Raw genomic sequence first — 17,783 nt, 5'->3', positions numbered from 1 at the left:
GCGGGATGCATTGGAGTCAGCATTGGCCAGCACCCCTGTTGAATGCTTTCGACACCTTGTAGTATCCATGCCCAGACGAATTGAGGCTATTCTGAGGGCGTTAATGTCTTAGGTGTCCTTAATGTTTTGTCGACTCAAGTGTGTGTCAAGGTAGTCCTGCTTGGAGTGTGAATGTAGTAGAACAATTGAAAAATCATAAGTCCAGGCAAAAATACTTAAATCCGCTATTACTAGACACTTTGACATCAGTATTATTAACATTACAACCCGAGATTCTGTAGTTTCAGAACATACAAAATAAATTCAAGTGACTGAAAAACAGAAATCAAGCCATCATAATTAATATATTTCTATTAATACCTACAAGGCTGTTTCTTGTTGTTGTTCAAGTTCGGAACATCGACCATTTGTTTCAAATGGAGGGTAGACTGTCTTTCGCGGGTAGTGTTGGACAGGTTGTGCATCTTGGTTCCCTTCACGTCACACTTGGATCTGGACCCTTCCAGATTCCTCCAGCACAACTCACCAATTTCCCCACCATGATACATTGCGTTCACACATGGAATGATTTTTTTTTTTTTTTTAAGAAATCACAAGAAATCCACAGACGGCGCAAAGATCTGAAAATTCTGAGATATGTACTGCAACTATCCACCCTCAACTGGGCCTCCAACATTCACAACCTGGCCTCCAAATCATTACTGTTACCCAAAATATAAAGAATACAGTACATCACATTTGTTTTACTTCACTTGAACTAAAAATAAAAAAAAATAAAATAGGAAGTCCACATTAATTACGATTCGCTGCAGATCCCCCACACAAAGAGGGAGAGTTAGACTGAAATTTGTAGCGGTGTCCATGACAGAATACAATGACTTCTTTTCTCTGGCAAATGACATTTCACTCTGCCTGGTTTCCACAGGTCCTCTTCACCCCAGGAGCGAGGGCGAGAAAGGCGGATAAGTTGGTCGTGGTTAATCGTTCTTCTTCTCATCCTTTGCCTTTTCTGTTATGGCTGCGACCTCCCCAGTGGCTGCGACCTCCCCAGTGGCTGCGACCTCCCCAGTGGCTGCGACCTCCCCCTGCGCTGTGCTGTCCTTGTTAGGGTCCACTCCAGTGGGTTCCGCTCCGCTGGTGCCAAATTCGTTCATCCGGTTTGGATCCACCCTGTAGATCCAGCGCTGATACAGGTAGACAAAGAATACTACGTCTGTGGGAGGGAAACAGAGTTATTACAGGGGAACTAGGGGTGTAACGTTCACCAAAACCCACAGTTTGGTACATATTGCTGTTTCGGGGGTCACGGTTCGGTTTCAGTACAGCAGGAAAATTAAACGCTAACAATTACTGTAGTAACAATTGTGTTGGTATTCCTGATTCCATGTATGATCATGAGTCATATAAAGCCTGAAGAGAGCACTGTCACAAGTACCAGCATGTTGCATTTTCATAAAGTAAAACAGTTACTCAACACTAAAATAAAGTGCAACATGCATGTGATGTCAATATGTAAAACATGGCTCGGACATTGCGCACTGAGTGCACAAAACATTAAGGACACCTTCCTAATACTGAGTTGCACCCCACCTTTTGCCCTCAGAACAGCCTTAATTCGTCGGGGCATGAACTCTACAAGGTGTCGAAAGCGTTCCACAGAGATGCTGGCCCATGTTGACGCCGATGCTTCCCACAGTGTGTGTCAAGTTGGCTGGATATCCTTCAGTGCGCCATTGAATTGTCAACTTTCTCTATATGTTGATATGTGCAGTGGCGAAAATTGAGGATACAGGAAACACTTAATTACACTGAATAAAAATATAAACCTCAAAATGTAGAGTAATTGGTCCCATGTTTCACGAGTTTAAATAAAAGATCCATGAAAATGTTCCATACATACAAAAAGCTTATTTATCAAAAATGTTGGACTAGTGTGTTTACATCCGTATTAGTGAGCATTTCTCCTTGGTCAAGATAATCCATCCACCTTACAGGTGTGGCATATCAAGAAGCTGATTAAACAGTATGATCATTACACAGGTGCACCTTGTGCTGGGGACAAAAGGCCACTAAAAATGTGAAGTTTTGTCACACCACAAGTTGAGGGAGTGTGCAATTGGCATGCTGACTGCAGGAATGTCCTTCAGACCTGTTGCACATTGCTCCCAAGCACAAAGCGAGGTCCATACAGAAATGCTTTGTCGAGAGCGGTGTGGAAGAACTTGACTGGCTTGCACAGAGCCCTGACCTCAGCTCCATCAAACACCTTCGGGATTAATTGGAAAGCCGATTGCAAGCTTGGTCTAATCGCCCAACATCAGTTGCCCGACCTCACTAATGCTCATGGCTGAATGGAAGCAAGAACTAGCAGCAATGTTCCAACATCTAGTGGAAAGCCTTCCCAGAAGAGTGGAGGCTGTTATAGCAGCAAAGGGGGGGGGGGGGGAAACCAACACCATAGTAATACCCATGATTTTGGAATGAGATGTTTGATGAGCAGGTGTCCACATACTTGGTCATGTAGTGTAAATCAACAGGAATAAGACATATGCTGCTTTTGTTGCCAAGCACCAAGCCTCAAATAACTGCAAAAAGGTCGGCTAAAGCAATATCACAAATGTCTGTTTTTAATCTTTGCTATGCTGTAATAAAGGCTTTTTTTGTAAGACGACTCTCTGGTATTACTTATTTATATAGTGTTGTGTACACTGTTCCAAAACATGCAGAAAAATAATGTTGTAAGCCAACATGTCGTTTGTCAATCTGCAAGCAGCTCTCGCTCCTCTACCCTCCTCCCCCCCCCCCCCACCTCCTTATTGTTATTATTACAATTATTATGATCATCACTATAATAAGTAATGTCATTATCATTAGTAAGCTTAGTATAGTATCATTGTATAACCACCATTGAGCTGTAGGCCTAAGAGTACGTCCTGTTTAGTTTTAATACCGTAACTTGCAATGCGTGAAGCCTCTCCAGTCACATGAGTTCCACCTAGTTGTCGACACCTCATAAGCAGCCCTAACATATTAAACATGAATTATATACTAATGGTTGTATATCACTTTCACCTACTGTAGATGAAAAAAGCTTTCCAAGTTTTCCAATTGTTTTTACTGGTTCCACTTCTGTATTCCATCACTAGGTGGAAACATTGAGCACCAATCTGTATGGTCTACCACACATCTCTCGTGAGCACCACCAGCTGAAGAGAGTTATCCCTAATTGTCGTCCCCATGGCCTAGATCCCCCAATCCCAAATCTGGGCCTCGGAGCCAGTTCCACTGCATTTTTTCATTGTTCCCCTCTAAATCAGGGACTGATTTTGAACCTGGAACACCAGGTGTGTGCAATTAATTAATTATCAGGTAGAACAGAAAACCAGCAGGCTCAGAACCTCGTAGGGTAAGAGTTGAGCACCCCTGCCCTATATAAACTTGTCCATTCACTTTGTGATTATCCACTGAAGACACAAGTGTTTGTAAATGTACATAAATAATTAGCGTACATGTTAAAGTGTAGGTGATAGCCTATGCTTATTGGCTACAACCTCTCCAGACCGTTGCTGACATAAGGCGCCTGAGAATGTAGCCAAACTTTAATGAGACTTTTAATTACATATATATAGGGTGGCGTACAGCAGGTCAGCCACCACTCGGAGACTCGTCGAGGCACCACGAGGCGATGGCTCCCTCTGCTGGATGTGCCAGGTCTCGACGGGCTCTCCAGCCAGGACTAATTGGGGCTGAATGTGGTTGGCTGATTGCTCACCAGCTGTACGAGTTCCATAAAGCTGCCAGAAGGGCAGCACACAGAGAAAGGGACTGGGGGAAGAAAGGTGACTTGCGTATAGTTGGAGACTGAGGTAAAAGACTGAGGTAAAAGGAGGGAGTTCAGTTTTTGTGCCCGACAGGATACAGCAAGACCCGGAGCCCAGAAGACGGTATTCTGGAAAGGGTCTCATGGGGGAGACCTATCCTTTTCTTTTGATTTATTATTGAAATAAACACCCTTGAAACCGAGCTAATCTTACTCTGTCCGTGTCTGATCTGTGTAAACGTCTTGACCAAACCCCTTGGTCTGCCACAATAGGCTAAACGCCAGTCATGTTTGACAAATATAATGTAGGAACATTATTGTCGAATGGCTTGATTCTGTCAAAATACTTGAGTCACCTTTTGTTCTGATAGAGAAAGGCTAGTGCCTGTTGCACACTGCAACACCCACCTTGCCATCGGAGCAGTCTTCCAATAATCATACGACTGCACTATGTGACGTGAATTGAGTATATATAGTATGTTTATTGGTCATAGTATGGATATAGTTAGTATGCCAAAATTTCCCGGATGCCGAGACAAAACGCAAAGAGCACTTTTTGCCAGTCCCGTCTGGTCCAGCGACGGTGGGTTTGTGCCCATAGGCGACGTTGTTGCCGGTGATGTCTGGTGAGGACCTGCCTTACAACAGGCCTACAAGCCCTGAGTCCAGCCTCTCTCAGCCTGTTGCGGACAGTCTGAGCACTGATGGAGGGATTGTGCGTTCCTGGTGTAACTCAGGCAGTTATTGTTGCCATCCTGTACCTGTCCCGCAGGTGTGATGTTTGGAAGTACCAATCCTGTTTAGGTGTTGCTACACGTCGTCTGCCACTGCGAGGACAATCAGCTGCCCGTCCTGTCTTCCTGTAGCGCTCTCTTAGGCGCCTCACAGTACGGACATTGCAATTTTTTGCCCAGGCCACATCTGCAGTCCGCATGCCTAAGGCCCCATTCACACAGATGAGCAGGGACCCTGGGCATCTTTCTTTTGGTGTTTTTCAGAGTCAGTAGAAAGGCCTCTTTAGTGTCCTAAGTTTTCACAACTGTGACCTTAATTGCCTACCGTCTGTAAGCTGTTAGTGTCTTAACGACCGTTCCACAAACATGAATTGTTTATGGTTCATTGAACAAGCATGAGAAACCGTGTTTAAACCCTTTACAATGAAGAAATGTGGATTTTTACAAATGATCTTTGAAAGACAGGGTCCTGAAAAGGGACGTTTCTTTTTTTGCTGAGTTTAGTATGTAGTATATTAGTATGGGTATTCGAACACAGCTTTAGACTATTTAACCATAAACATAATTGTTTAAAACAGTCGTTTGTCATTTTATGAGACATATCTTACCACGTTCTGACCATAGGAATGTTAAGGGGATTCTTTTATAAACACTTCCTCATATGCAATTGAAGTCAGTATTTATTTATCTTATGTTCTCAACTTTCTTTTGTTGTCTAGCAGCCAAAGACAAGTGTTCTAATATTAAACAACCCATGTTTGTTGATGAGTCTTTGTGTCTTCCCTATTTCTGAAGGATATTTTCACACCTGTCATATTTGCGGTGCACTTTTCAGAAGGGTGTTTTCCCGCCAACTGCAGTTTGGAACATTTGTGCTTATAGGCTACTGCAGTTTGGAACATTTGTGCTTATAGGCTACTGCAGTTTGGAACATTTGTGCTTATAGCCTACTGCAGTTTGGAACATTTGTGCTTATAGGCTACTGCAGTTTGGAACATTTGTGCTTATAGGCTACTGCAGTTTGCGCATTGCTGGACTTCTGTGAAGAAATAGTTTAGCAACATTTTAAGCAAACATTGGGATCTGTTGCATCAGCCTCGTTGCTTGTAAATGTTTAAAAAAAAATAATAATAATGCATGTACAGTGGTTGTATTCATTTGGGATCTATTGCGTCCCACAACTGTCCCAGAGTATGTTTGGAATATTTCTCTCGCACAGAAAGGCCAAGCTGATCAATAGAGGTCAACATTTCTACTATAGATTGACATACGCTAGTGTTTTTTTGCTGTTCGTTAGGCCTACTCATGCTGTTGGCTGACGAAAAGTACATGCGGACAGAGCTAACATTTTCAATATGAGCCTCCAAATTAAATAAGGACGCGATCCGATGAATCCCTCTGTCTTGTGGCCTCACTGAACGCTTCGATGCCTGTGAGAAGGACACCGATCACGTGATGGGCATTGGCTAATAAGAATTAAGATATCTGGCGATTGGTAGCAGGGAATTCATTAACTTAAATTCAGACCATTTGAAAACACAACAAATACAATAGTACAGCCCGGATTAAAAACAGTCGCATTCCACCGTGATTGCAATTGCTTTAGCCAACATGTTGCAGTTCATTTCTTGTTTAATTATTCTAGGCTCCTTTTTAACTTGTTTTTATAAATAAAATGCTTGAACGAAATTATCAGACCAAAAGATAAGTTCACCTGACAAGACTGAAGTTTGAAATGTCTAACTCAATATCAGAGACCTGATTTTCCCTAATGAAAATGCATCAACCTACAAAATGTAAATGTATTATAATCCACATAATCATAGCCACCTTAAAATAGGGCATGATGTACAGTATATACTGTATATCCAATAGAAAGTAGTATACAGTATTTGTTCATCAGCATCTTTTGTGTTTTCGTTAATAAAAGAATGATAAAAAGACTAAACGGTGTAGATATGCTCAAATGGTTCAAATGAGCATTAACGAGCATTAACGGCCAACACTGCGACTCACTGACACGTGTCCCAGCATACCGCTCACTATAATGAAACTTCTTAAATGATGAACCACTGTAGTCGTTTTAACAGAACAGCCCAAATTATTATTTTTTCAGCGCCGGTGTACTCAAGAGGCATACAACGCCGAGTATGCATAGCCTACAGCCAATGACGTGAATGTCGATGAAGGCAGCCCCTCCCTGCACCTCTCTGATTCAGAGGGGTTGGGTTAAATGCGGTACACACATTTCAGTTGAATGCAGTGAGTTGTACAACTGACTAGGTATCCCCCTTTCCCTACAGGCTTAGTGTTTTGATTTTGTACATCATTTTTTAAATCCATTCTTTTGGGCCCACGGTGCGGCCCGAACAGCGGTCCCCATACCAAACAGTTCGGTAGGAATGCGTGTACCGTTAAAACACCTAAGGGAACTCGTTTTTTTTATTTTTTTATATAATCAACGGGATAGTCATTGTTAAGAACCAGAATGGGCTGTACTAATAAGTGTATGAAATATGTGTGTTTGGAGGGCAGTGAGTAATAACGCACCGTCTCGGAGACATCCTATCCTGTACATCATGGGCATCTTGATGACAAAGGCGAACAGGTCGTCGATGAAGGTGTTCAGTGCCTTGTAGGTGAGCATCCTCCATGGGAGGTGGGCCACGGACTTCATCTTATAGTTGATGAACAGCTGTGGCGTCATCGTGATGAAACCTGAGCCAATCACAAAGCAGACACGACAACATGTCATTTAGGGTAGCATATCGCTCAGAATGTCAATTAATAAAAAACATTTTTTAAAGTCATTTAGGAGAGAATGACAAGGACAGACTATCAATAAATCTAGACTGGCTGCTAGGACAGACTGTCAATAAGGATTAGACTATGTAAATGAGGATTAAGACGGCATAGACTGCCACTTGTCCTGGACTGCGCAACAGATATTTAGCGATGTGATCATCACAGCATAGAAAACGAGAGAGGAAAGGATGATTTTCCAAGACCAGGGTGGAGCTCAGTCCCATTACAGATAAAAATCAGGCAAACTATATCACGCTTCTGAACAATGACCACCAGTGACTCACCAAAGGTTAACAAGAAGCCATAGAGCATGCCCAGTACGAATGAGTACCAGCCTTTGTGCTCTTGGTACAACACACTGTAGACGGCATAGCACCCGAACAGAGGGTAGAGCAGCCATGACAGGTACTTGAAGGCCATCTGCACAGAGGGAAGAGGACAGGACAAAAACCAGCAGTGCAAGATTGTCCATGCGAGCGGTAAATGAAAAGAATGGTGGTGCCGTGTTGACGCGTTTCCTTACGTCGTCGAAGACTTTGGTGGAGGACTGCACGTACGTTGACTTGTCTTTTATTGATAAGCGTGGGAGGATCCCGAACAATTTGTTTTCTCTGTCCAACTGGGGAGAAGACACATCCGGATGAGCAAACATGGATTCATTTGTGCAACCAAACGCATTGAAATACCCGTCGTCCATCTCACCTTGACGTCCATGACCTTGGTGATCTTCCAGAAGTCGATGAGCAGGCCGATGAACACGCTGACCTGGATGTTATGGGACACGAGATGGGGATTAGTAAAGGGACCACTCTGCTATAGTACAATGGTCATGAATGACATGCGTACAGAGCCTGCCGTGATGAGTGACATTACATTAATCCTTTTTGAGAATAAATGAAAAACCCACTGACCTGTACCACGAAGTTGGTCTCATTGTCCAGGATGTAGAGCAGCACCACCAGGGACTGGAACACCCCAAAGATGATGGAGCGCACAGAGAGACCCTCCATAGACTGCCTGCTGTTCCAGAACTGGATGTCTGACACACACACACACACACACACACACACACACACACACACGAGTATAGAAACAACATTCTACCACACTGTAGAACACATAATCCAAAAGTGGTCTTCTAATAGGCAGTTAAGCTGTGGGAACAGAGGCACGGCGAGCTCACCATTCTTAAATGCCAGGAACTCGAAGATGCTGTGTACGATGGAGACCACGATGGTCACGCCCAGGAGGTACGGATTGGTTTCCAGCAGGGCCACCTACAGAGACAACACAGTTCCTTAGCAACTGTTACCAGGGAAACAACATGGAGTCTAGACTCCGGGACCAGTCTGATTCTAAGATGTGCTACATTGGAGCAAAAGCAAAACCAAGATCTATATCTCCTTCTCTATTTACACCCTGCCCCGGCCTATGACCTCTAACCCCTGACCTTGACAGAGTCCTGGTCCTCGTCAGACTGCTCGTAGGTGTCCTCTGGCAGGAAGTTCCATGGTGAGCGGGCGTTCTGGGCAGCGTAGAGCTGCCAGCGCCACAGGGACAGCGGGCAGTAGGACAGGCGCAGAGGCAGCGACTGCAGGCTCTCATTGATGGGGTAGTAGTCTTTCTGCAGGTTCCAGTAGTCATTGAAGTAGACGATAGGATAGTAGTCGCCGCTCACCGCGTCAAACTTCACATCTGTAGGGTTGGGAAGGGTAAAAATAATGGGTTGAGAAAATGAGACAGCCAGAATAGAGTAATAACTAAAAGGTATTTCACCTTTAGTTAGATTTCTGTAAAGAAGCAGTAGATCTCAACTCTCCTAGTACATGCTCTGGTATAACCCACTGAGAAGCGTGAGAATAGGTGGGTATAGAGCTTACGTTGGTCCAGTGGAGGGGGGACCGAGCCCTTGACCCAGGCTGTATGGTCGTCCACCATGTTGATGGTGAGGTTGGGGTGCCAGTGGGAGATGATCTCCACTGGGCCGTGGCTCTCCGCTCGCTGGGGGAGAGGAAAGAGGAACGTCAGTCAGTCAATACTGTGTGGACTGGGTCTACGGACTGAAAAGGAATGAGGTCTATGAATCATGGTAAACACAGCTGACCTTGATCATCTCCGGGTCGGTCTCGGTCTCCCCCGTCAGCAGGTTCTTAGTCTTCACGAACTTCCTGCGTTTGAACTTGTTCAGCACTGAAAGAGTCAAAGAGGAGTCAAACCACTTACACACTAGTTTAAAAAGGTCATGCATGCACCAGAGTGGGGGGAGGTCAGTTACTTACTCCGCGTGGCATGGACTGTTGCTAGCCGACGATACTGGCTCTTGCGTTTGGGGTCTGGGTGGAATCCGGTCTTTGTGAAATACACGTGGATGTAGAGGGAACCATTCATTTGCACCTTCTGTGGATCAGAGAGAGAGATTAGAAAATCCTACTCTTACCTCTCCCTCCCCAGTCTTCCCCTCTCACCTCTTGGATGTCCAGGTCCAGTGAGTGCTCATAGCAGCCGTCCCCCTCGTCTCCAGTGTTCCAGTCTCCGTAGACCAGGTCTCTATGGAACCAGAACAGGGACTGTGTGTCGTTGAAGTCAGAGAAGACCTCATCCTGGGAGATGTACACATACAGGTCCTGAGGACAGAAGGAAAAACAGGTTAACATTTATTTCCTTCATGTTCTCTTATTGATTTGCCCATATGGTACTACTTTGGGTGGTTGTTTGCTCTGGCACAGCTTTTGTCCGGCAGTGTGCACTAAATTACTAAGCGCAAGTCAACAAGCAAGCCAGGACCAAGCTCGTCAACGGACACCAGCTGTTCATCCAGAGAACCTACAATGACCAGCAGGCACAGACCAAAGGTCAACCAGGAAGTCAATAGTCACATGACCTGGGGTTAATTGCTTATGCAGAACGGTGCGAAAAGGTTGGCGTACCATGAGGCTTTCCTTGGGGAAAAGGTTTCGGCTGGGTAAATGCGGTGCCCCTGCTGGGGTACTAGGGTCTGGTGTAGAGGACCTGCGGAACCAGCTGCTGATGGCCCAGATGACGAAGATCCTGCAGAGGACGAGGACAAGGGAAGAGAAGGTCAGCTTTGTCTAATTGAAACCAATTCAACATTTTGAAAAATCCCTTTACACTACACATTTTACTAAGTGGGATGCTTGGGATCATAGAAACATAATTATACTTCTACGATTGAGACCACCCAACTGACATCACCCCATTGAAGTTTAAACTTAAACCAGTTAAGGTAAGGGTTAATGTTAGGGTAGTACCAACGATCCCACTTAGCATCTACCGTAAAGTAAGTGTGTGTGTCTGAAACAAAAGGGTTGAGATAAAGAGAAGCGGTTGTTTTATATATATATATTTAGCATCAGACATTGGAAAGGATTGAACCTTGTTGCCTAATCTGATGGTCTCGTATCCCATCGAGCTACCACTGTCAGGCTCACAACAACGGGGGCTTCTTCCAAGTTTGACATCTTGTTTTGAGCTTCAAGTAATCAGTTGACTGAAATACTCTAGGGGAATGTGTTGCAACAGTATGAAACTCTCACACCGTACTGCTTCTATGATAGGAGCCAACTCTCCTGGCACTCATTAATGCACCTTCATGTCGTTCTAATCCCTCGCTGGCCCCAGCACTCTGTTTCTGTCTCCACTCATGAGAAGACCAGCAGAGTATAGAGTGATTCCAATAGGTTGAGAACATTTATCATCATCATCTAGCAAACACTGAAAGTTAAAACAAAATCACACCTTTAAGACACCTCCGAGATTCATTTAATTAAATGCTGCTGGTGTGCATGACTTGAATGAAGGTCTTTAGTCATTGTATCAACAACCAAGGTTGCCTCCCTATCACTTTAAACCCTGTGTCTTGAAGTGTGAACTGGTTTCTCTCTAATGAGTGCAATGTGTCTCTGGCAACAATCCCCTGATATGACACCACAATACAAAGCCTGCATTTGAATCTATTAGGCACTGTAAATTAATTGACTGCGGGTCGGTAGAGCTGTAATGGGACTGAGCTCCACCCTGATTCTAACAGACCTAAACTAGCAGACCACTCTAGGTGAATGGCATGGCTCAGGCCCCATTAGAGGATAGCCTTACCATCAACCCTACTACTTAAAAACACATCCCACATTCAAGTAAACAGGGGCTGTCTATTGTCTATTCATATCTGTGTGTGTGTACACATCTCTGACCCACCTGAAGAGGACTCCTTTTATGACCGACCATGCATTGGGTGGTGGAGCCGGCTGTTGCGGTGCAGGGTCCCCAGTAGCAGTCTGTACAGCCTGGCCATCCACGGCTGCAACAGCTCCATTGCTGCTCACCTACACACACACACACAATAGATCAATCAGGGAATCCTAAAATAGGTTTCCTTCCACTAGCTAATTATAGACTAAAAAGATACAGGTTTTTTCCATCAAACTGGCTTGTTACGGATGAAAAGCTGTGCCTGATGACATATCATAGTGCAAATAAATAGCACATTTTCAGCATAAGTTTCCATGTACTGAATAAAAAAACAGAAGTTCAATGGAATTCCATAGCATTTCCATTGGTTGTCACAAAAAAACTGTTGCTATCAATAGCAAACTTGCCCAATCTTGTCTTGGTGGATGCCCTCTAGACAACAGTTTACTGATAAAGGAGAGTGTTTTTTTAAACACATCATCCATTTCACTAGCTAGGTGACACATGTTCATGCGAATATTCTAAACTTTGCCTAAACAAAATATGTACATTTTCCCACCAGAGACGTTTCCATCAAACGGACTAGTTTTGGATAAAAGTCTGTGCGTGATAACATGGTGCAAATGACTGTTTAATTTACATGTACGTTTTCAACTCTAAATGTTGTGTTATATAGAGAATGTGCCCAATCTGGTATTGTGTGTATAGCCTACATAATGAGATTATTATGGACAAAAGAGCAAGATTTCAAAATATCAAAACGGCAGCCAAGCATCAACAGAATAAGACCCTCAATATTTATTGAAAAGGAGCATCAAGCTTATCACCTTGCACTTTCACCACCCTGTGAAGTCATCAATTGATTTAATCTGTAGCTGAATAAAATGCATGGTTTTCCGAGTCGTAGTGGGACGACCACATATCATCCCATGACTCACGCGATATCAAAGTTTACTTTGATATCCACCTCCATTTATTGCATAAAACATTTTTTACTGACACAAAAAGATTCCACAATATTGAACGAACAAATTGCCCGAAGAAATGGTCTGTTGTAGGGATTTGAGGTCGACCAATTATGATTTTTCAACGCCGATACCGATTATTGGAGGACCAAAACAAAGCAGATACCGATTAAATCGGCCAATTTTTTTTTATTTGATTTGTAATAATGACAATTACAACAATACTGAATGAACACTTATTTTAACTTAATATAAATCACATCAATAAAATAAATTTAGCCTCAAATAAATAATGAAACATGTTCAATTTGGTTTAAATAATGCAAAAACAAAGTGTTGGAGAAGAAAGTAAAAGTGCAATATGTGCCATGTACGAAAGCTAACATTTAAGTTCCTTGCTCAGAACATGAGAACATATAAAGGCTGGTGGTTCCTTTTAACATGAGTCTTCAATATTCCCAGGTAAGAAGTTTTAGGTTGTAGTTATTATAGGAATTATAGGACTATTTCTCTCTGTACGATTTGTATTTCATATACCTTTGACTATTGGGATGTTCTTATAGGCACTTTAGTATTGCCAGTGTAACAGTATAGCTTCTGTCCCTCTCCTCGTCCCTACCTGGGATCGAACCAGGAACACATCGACACCCTCGAAGCATCGTTACCCATCGCTCCACAAAAGCCGCGGCCCTTGCAGAGCAAGGGGAACAACCACTCCAAGTCTCAGAGCGAGTGACGTTTGAAACGCTATTAGCGCACACCCCGCTAACTAGCTAGCCATTTCACATCAGTTACACCAGCATAATCTCAGGAGTTGATAGGCTTGAAGTCATAAACAGCGCAATGCTTGAAGCCCAGCGAAGAGCTGCTGGCAAAACGCACTAAATTGCTGTTTGAATGAATGCTTGTATGCTGGTGCCTACCATCGCTCAGTCAGACTGCTTTATCAAATAGACTTAATTATAACATAATAACACACAGAAATACAAGCCTTAGGTCATTAATATGGTCGAATCCGGAAACTATCATCTCGAAAAGAAAACATTTATTATTTCGGGTGGCATCCATAAGTCTAATTATTCCTGTACCCTCGCAAGGCAGCCGGCCCAGAAATCCCTAGCCGTGTCCTCAGAGCATGCACAGACCAGCTGGCTGGACATATTCAATCTCTCCCTATCACGGTCTGCTGTCCCCACAAACGTCAAAATGTCCACCATTGCTTTCTTGGGTACAGGAACAAAGGTAACTTAACCAAATGACAATCGACCAGTAGCACCCACTTCTGTCATCATGAAGTGCTTTGAGAGACTAGTCAAGGATCATATCACCTCTACCTTACCTGACACCCTAGATCCACTTCAAATTGCTTATCGCCCCAATAGATCTACAGATGATGCAATCGCCATCGCACTGCCCTATCCCATCTGGACAAGAGGAATACCTATGTAAGAATATTGTTAATTGACTATAGCTCAGCCTTCAACACCATAGTACCCTCCAAGCTCATCACTAAGCTTGGGGCCATGGGTCTGAACCCCGCACTGTGCAACTGGGTCCTGAACTTAGGAAGTTAGGAAACATCACCTCCACTTCGCTGATCCTCAACACAGGGGCCCCACAAGGGTGTGTTCAGCTCCCTCCTGTACCCCTTGTTCACCCATGACTGCGAGGCCACACACGCCTCCAACTCAATCATCAAGTTTGCAGACGACACAACAGTGGTAGGCCTGATTACCAACAATGACTAGACAGCCTTCCATGGAGGTGTGGGCCCAGGAATATAACATCTCATCCAACGTCAACAAAACAAAGGAGCTGATCATGGACTTAAGGAAACAGCAGAGAAAGCACCCCCATATCCACATCGACGGGACCACAGTGGAGAAGGTGGAAAGATTCAAGTTCCTCAGCGCACACTTCACTGACAAACTGAAATGGTCCATCCAGACAGACAGTGCAACAGCTCCAAAATTTGGCTTAACAACTAAAACCCTCAAACTTTTACAGATGCACAATTGAGAGCATCACCGCCTGGTATGGCAACTACACCGCCCTCAACCGCAGGTCTCTCCAGAAGGTGGTGCGGTCTGCCCAATGCATCACCGGGGCCAAACTACCTGCCCTCCAGGACACCTACAGCACCCGATGTCAAAGGAAGGCCAAAAAGATCATCAAGGACAACAACCACCCGAGCCACTGCCTGTTCACCACACTAGCATCCAGAAGGCGAGGTCAGTACTGGTGCATCAAAGCTGGGACCGAGAGACTGAAAAACAACTTTTATCTTCAGGCCATCAGACTTAAATAGCCATCACTAGCCAGCTACCATCTGGTTACTCAACCCTGCACCTTAGAGGCTGCTGCCCTATATACATAGACTTGAAATCACCGGCCACTTTAATAACAGGAACAAGTCACTTTAATAAATGTTTACAAATTTTGCATTACTCATCTCATATGTATATACTGCATTCTATTCTACTGTATTTTAGTCTATGCCGCTCCGATATTGCTCATCCAAATATTGCTATATTCTTAACCTCATTCCTTTAAATGTGTGTATATTGTGAAATTGTTAGATATTACTGCACTGTTGGAGCTAGCAACACAAGCATTTCACTACACCCACAATACCATCTGCTAAACATGTGCACGTGACCAATAAAATTAGATTTGATGAAAATCTCCATTAGAAACTTAGAAAGACAGGGAATCTAATAGCAACAACTAGGATGAGTTTCTAACAGGACTAGGATTGTGCCTTTGGCTTCTGGACAACAAAAGAAAGTTGATATGAAAACCAATTGAACAGGGGAGCCATTTTCATTAATGGCATGAGGAAGTCTTTATAAAATATTTGCCCCCACATTTCTATGAATGGATTTTCGCAAGGCTACTTTGAAGCAAGGCAAGACATGACTCAAAGTAAAACATTAAGGTTTCAAAGAAATGTACGGCTGTACGCTCATTTATTTGTTATTTGTTGAGCAATTACTGTGCTTACCAAAGCACATTTCACTTCAGCAGAGGCTTTTTGAGGAGCTATTCTCCTGCACTGTGTGTGACAGGTGATCGGCTACTCCGCTTCGCAAACTAGCCTCCGTATGCTGTGCATGTGTGATAAAAAAAGATGCATGACAAAATTTAAAATACATACGCACCAATTTAATTCCACTCAATTATGCAAATGCCCCTATAGACCGATAAGCATTACCGGACAAATGTATTTTCGGCTGCTAACCAATTAATGGTTAACATCCCTAGCCTGTCGGCATTCATAAAATTGTACCAAAACTTTACATTACAGCTGTCATGATTTTACTCACATAAAAACTGTAGATGGAAATGTGGTTAGACAACAACAAATTTGCCCATGTCTGGAGTATTTTGTTCTGTCGACAGTAGAACATTTTAACCAAAAATGTGCAGTTTCCATGATCACTATAAGAAAAGATAATTGATTTACCAGCAAAACATGTTTTTCTACCTAAGACCAACTATGTCAGGTGTAAAATAGTACACATTTTTCCTCTGCCTAAACCAAAATTGTCACACAGGTAAATGTTCCTCAAATTTGCAAAAGGAACCCATGGAGCTTGGACATGAAGTGGCTAGATAGTTAGCTAACAACTAACCAGCAGATCCGACCCTCTTGCTTACAGCTGAACTTGGGTCAGACAGGCTTCCTGTCTAGTTTAGCCGGCGTTTCAAGGATAAGATAGCCAGGGATAGCCACAGCAGCCATTATGGAAAGGCAACTCCGTTGAACAAGAGCTGATTGTCTGAAACTGCAATTCCAAAATGGCTAATGTGGCTTCTGCTACCTACCGTAAGGATGAAAAGTGCAGTTTTCCAAAAACAGCCTGAGTTCCCCAGTAAATCTGGGACACTCAAATTAATATGATATGTTAAGGAAACAATTAAACGGGTGGTTGGTCGGGGTGGATGGATGGGAATATAAGAAGAATGTCTAACAAGTTGTCATCATGGACAGCTTGAGCATTTTAGCTAATTGCAACTTTAACAACTTAACCCTACCCCCAGCCGACGTTAGCCGCCTAGCCTAGCCGACTAGCTAGATTTCATAACATACTGTAAATCGAGCAAATTCTTAACATATCATGCGAAATGGGTGAAAGACATCCACAAATTAATACATACCATACGTGGTAACATATCATACTAAATGGAGCGTATCGGATTTACATACAGAATAATACTAAACGCTTTGAGACCAGTTTAGGAAAAACTATTTGTCGTTCAATCTTCTCGGTGTATAATGGGATAATTCAACACATTTCTCATCCCTGGATTGTGGTACAGTGGGTTTTCAACCCATACTTTGCGCCAGCTCCGCTGTCTCTTAATCTACACAGGTGGCCTGTCTGACCCAAGTGCAGTTGTAAATAAGCAGGTCGGATATGCTTGTTAGTTAATAACAAGATGTAACATCCATAACTAGTTAACTACAGCAAATCTAGAAAGCACATCCCTACTTGCAATATTTAAATCACATCGATGTTCGATATATTCTCAGTGACGGGCGGTGATTCGTTTCGCACCCAGTCAATCAATAATGATAGGCAGCAGACTAGTCTAGTCAATCAAGGAATAACGTTAGTTCATTGAAGAAAGCCGTTCGACTAGGATTGTGCCTTTTGCTGCTAACGTGAAATAGCTACATACGCCGACCAAATAGCATAGTCAGTCTAGCTAGCCACTTGTAGCTAACTAGTTAGCCAGCTAATAATAACTAGCTAACGTTAACTAATTTAAAGCCGGCTAACCCAATACTGTCATGACGTGTATCTGTTTCCCCAAGTACCGACCTCATTATTTTATTTAGAAATAGGTTTGTCAACAGTTCTAATGTTAGTTTATCAGAAAATAACAGCTACCTTACAAGATGCAGTAATAAACGCATCGTGAAAGGCAGGGGGTCGTTTTTAAACCGACCGGCATTGACAACGTCAGAGGCTCGTGTGAAATAATCACAATTCAATAACAATATCTGCAGTGCCACTCACTCCTCTCGAGTTAACCATATGCCGCTATTAGTAGTCACAAATTAAGGACAGTCATACAATTTCATTCATTTTACCTCGCCGTTGGTTTGCGGAGAAGCTTCGGTCTCCTGCGACGCCATCTTCACTGTCTCTGTCGCACACTGGCAATGAAATCGCAGTCCTCGCGTGAGTTCAGATTGGTACGTCAACGTGATGTTTTTTGCAAAGAAGCAAGTCATCCCCTGTT

General features: G+C 43.3%; 1 protein-coding gene across 1 annotated transcript; it reads right to left on the bottom strand.

Moving 5' to 3' along the window:
• Positions 1-214: 214 nt before the first annotated feature.
• Positions 215-17,775, bottom strand: LOC139385466 (putative lipid scramblase CLPTM1). The gene is made up of 15 exons (XM_071130523.1): positions 17,632-17,775; positions 11,572-11,699; positions 10,287-10,407; positions 9,825-9,983; positions 9,639-9,756; positions 9,464-9,549; positions 9,240-9,360; positions 8,810-9,054; positions 8,543-8,636; positions 8,271-8,398; positions 8,062-8,124; positions 7,883-7,978; positions 7,644-7,779; positions 7,105-7,272; positions 215-1,213 (listed from the first exon to the last, which is right to left on the bottom strand). The coding sequence occupies exons 1-15, from the start codon at positions 17,773-17,775 to the stop codon at positions 978-980; spliced, it is 2,043 nt and encodes a 680-aa protein (XP_070986624.1). The 3' UTR covers positions 215-977.
• Positions 17,776-17,783: the final 8 nt, after the last annotated feature.

This window comes from Oncorhynchus clarkii, chromosome 27, assembly GCF_045791955.1.
Source record: "Oncorhynchus clarkii lewisi isolate Uvic-CL-2024 chromosome 27, UVic_Ocla_1.0, whole genome shotgun sequence".
Taxonomy (NCBI): Eukaryota; Metazoa; Chordata; class Actinopteri; order Salmoniformes; family Salmonidae; genus Oncorhynchus; species Oncorhynchus clarkii.
This window is presented reverse-complemented; position numbering and strand designations above follow the sequence as displayed.

Bases quoted from the DNA above. Each gene is read 5' to 3' on its own strand.
- LOC139385466 (XM_071130523.1), bottom strand. From the start codon at position 17,775: ATGACTTGCTTCTTTGCAAAAAACATCACGTTGACGTACCAATCTGAA. The intron at 9,984-10,286 runs GTACGCCAACCT...TTCTGTCCTCAG, and splicing joins TCCCCAAGGAAAGCCTCATG to GACCTGTATGTGTACATCTC. The intron at 7,780-7,882 runs GTAAGGAAACGC...CCCTCTGTGCAG, and splicing joins CCACCAAAGTCTTCGACGAC to ATGGCCTTCAAGTACCTGTC.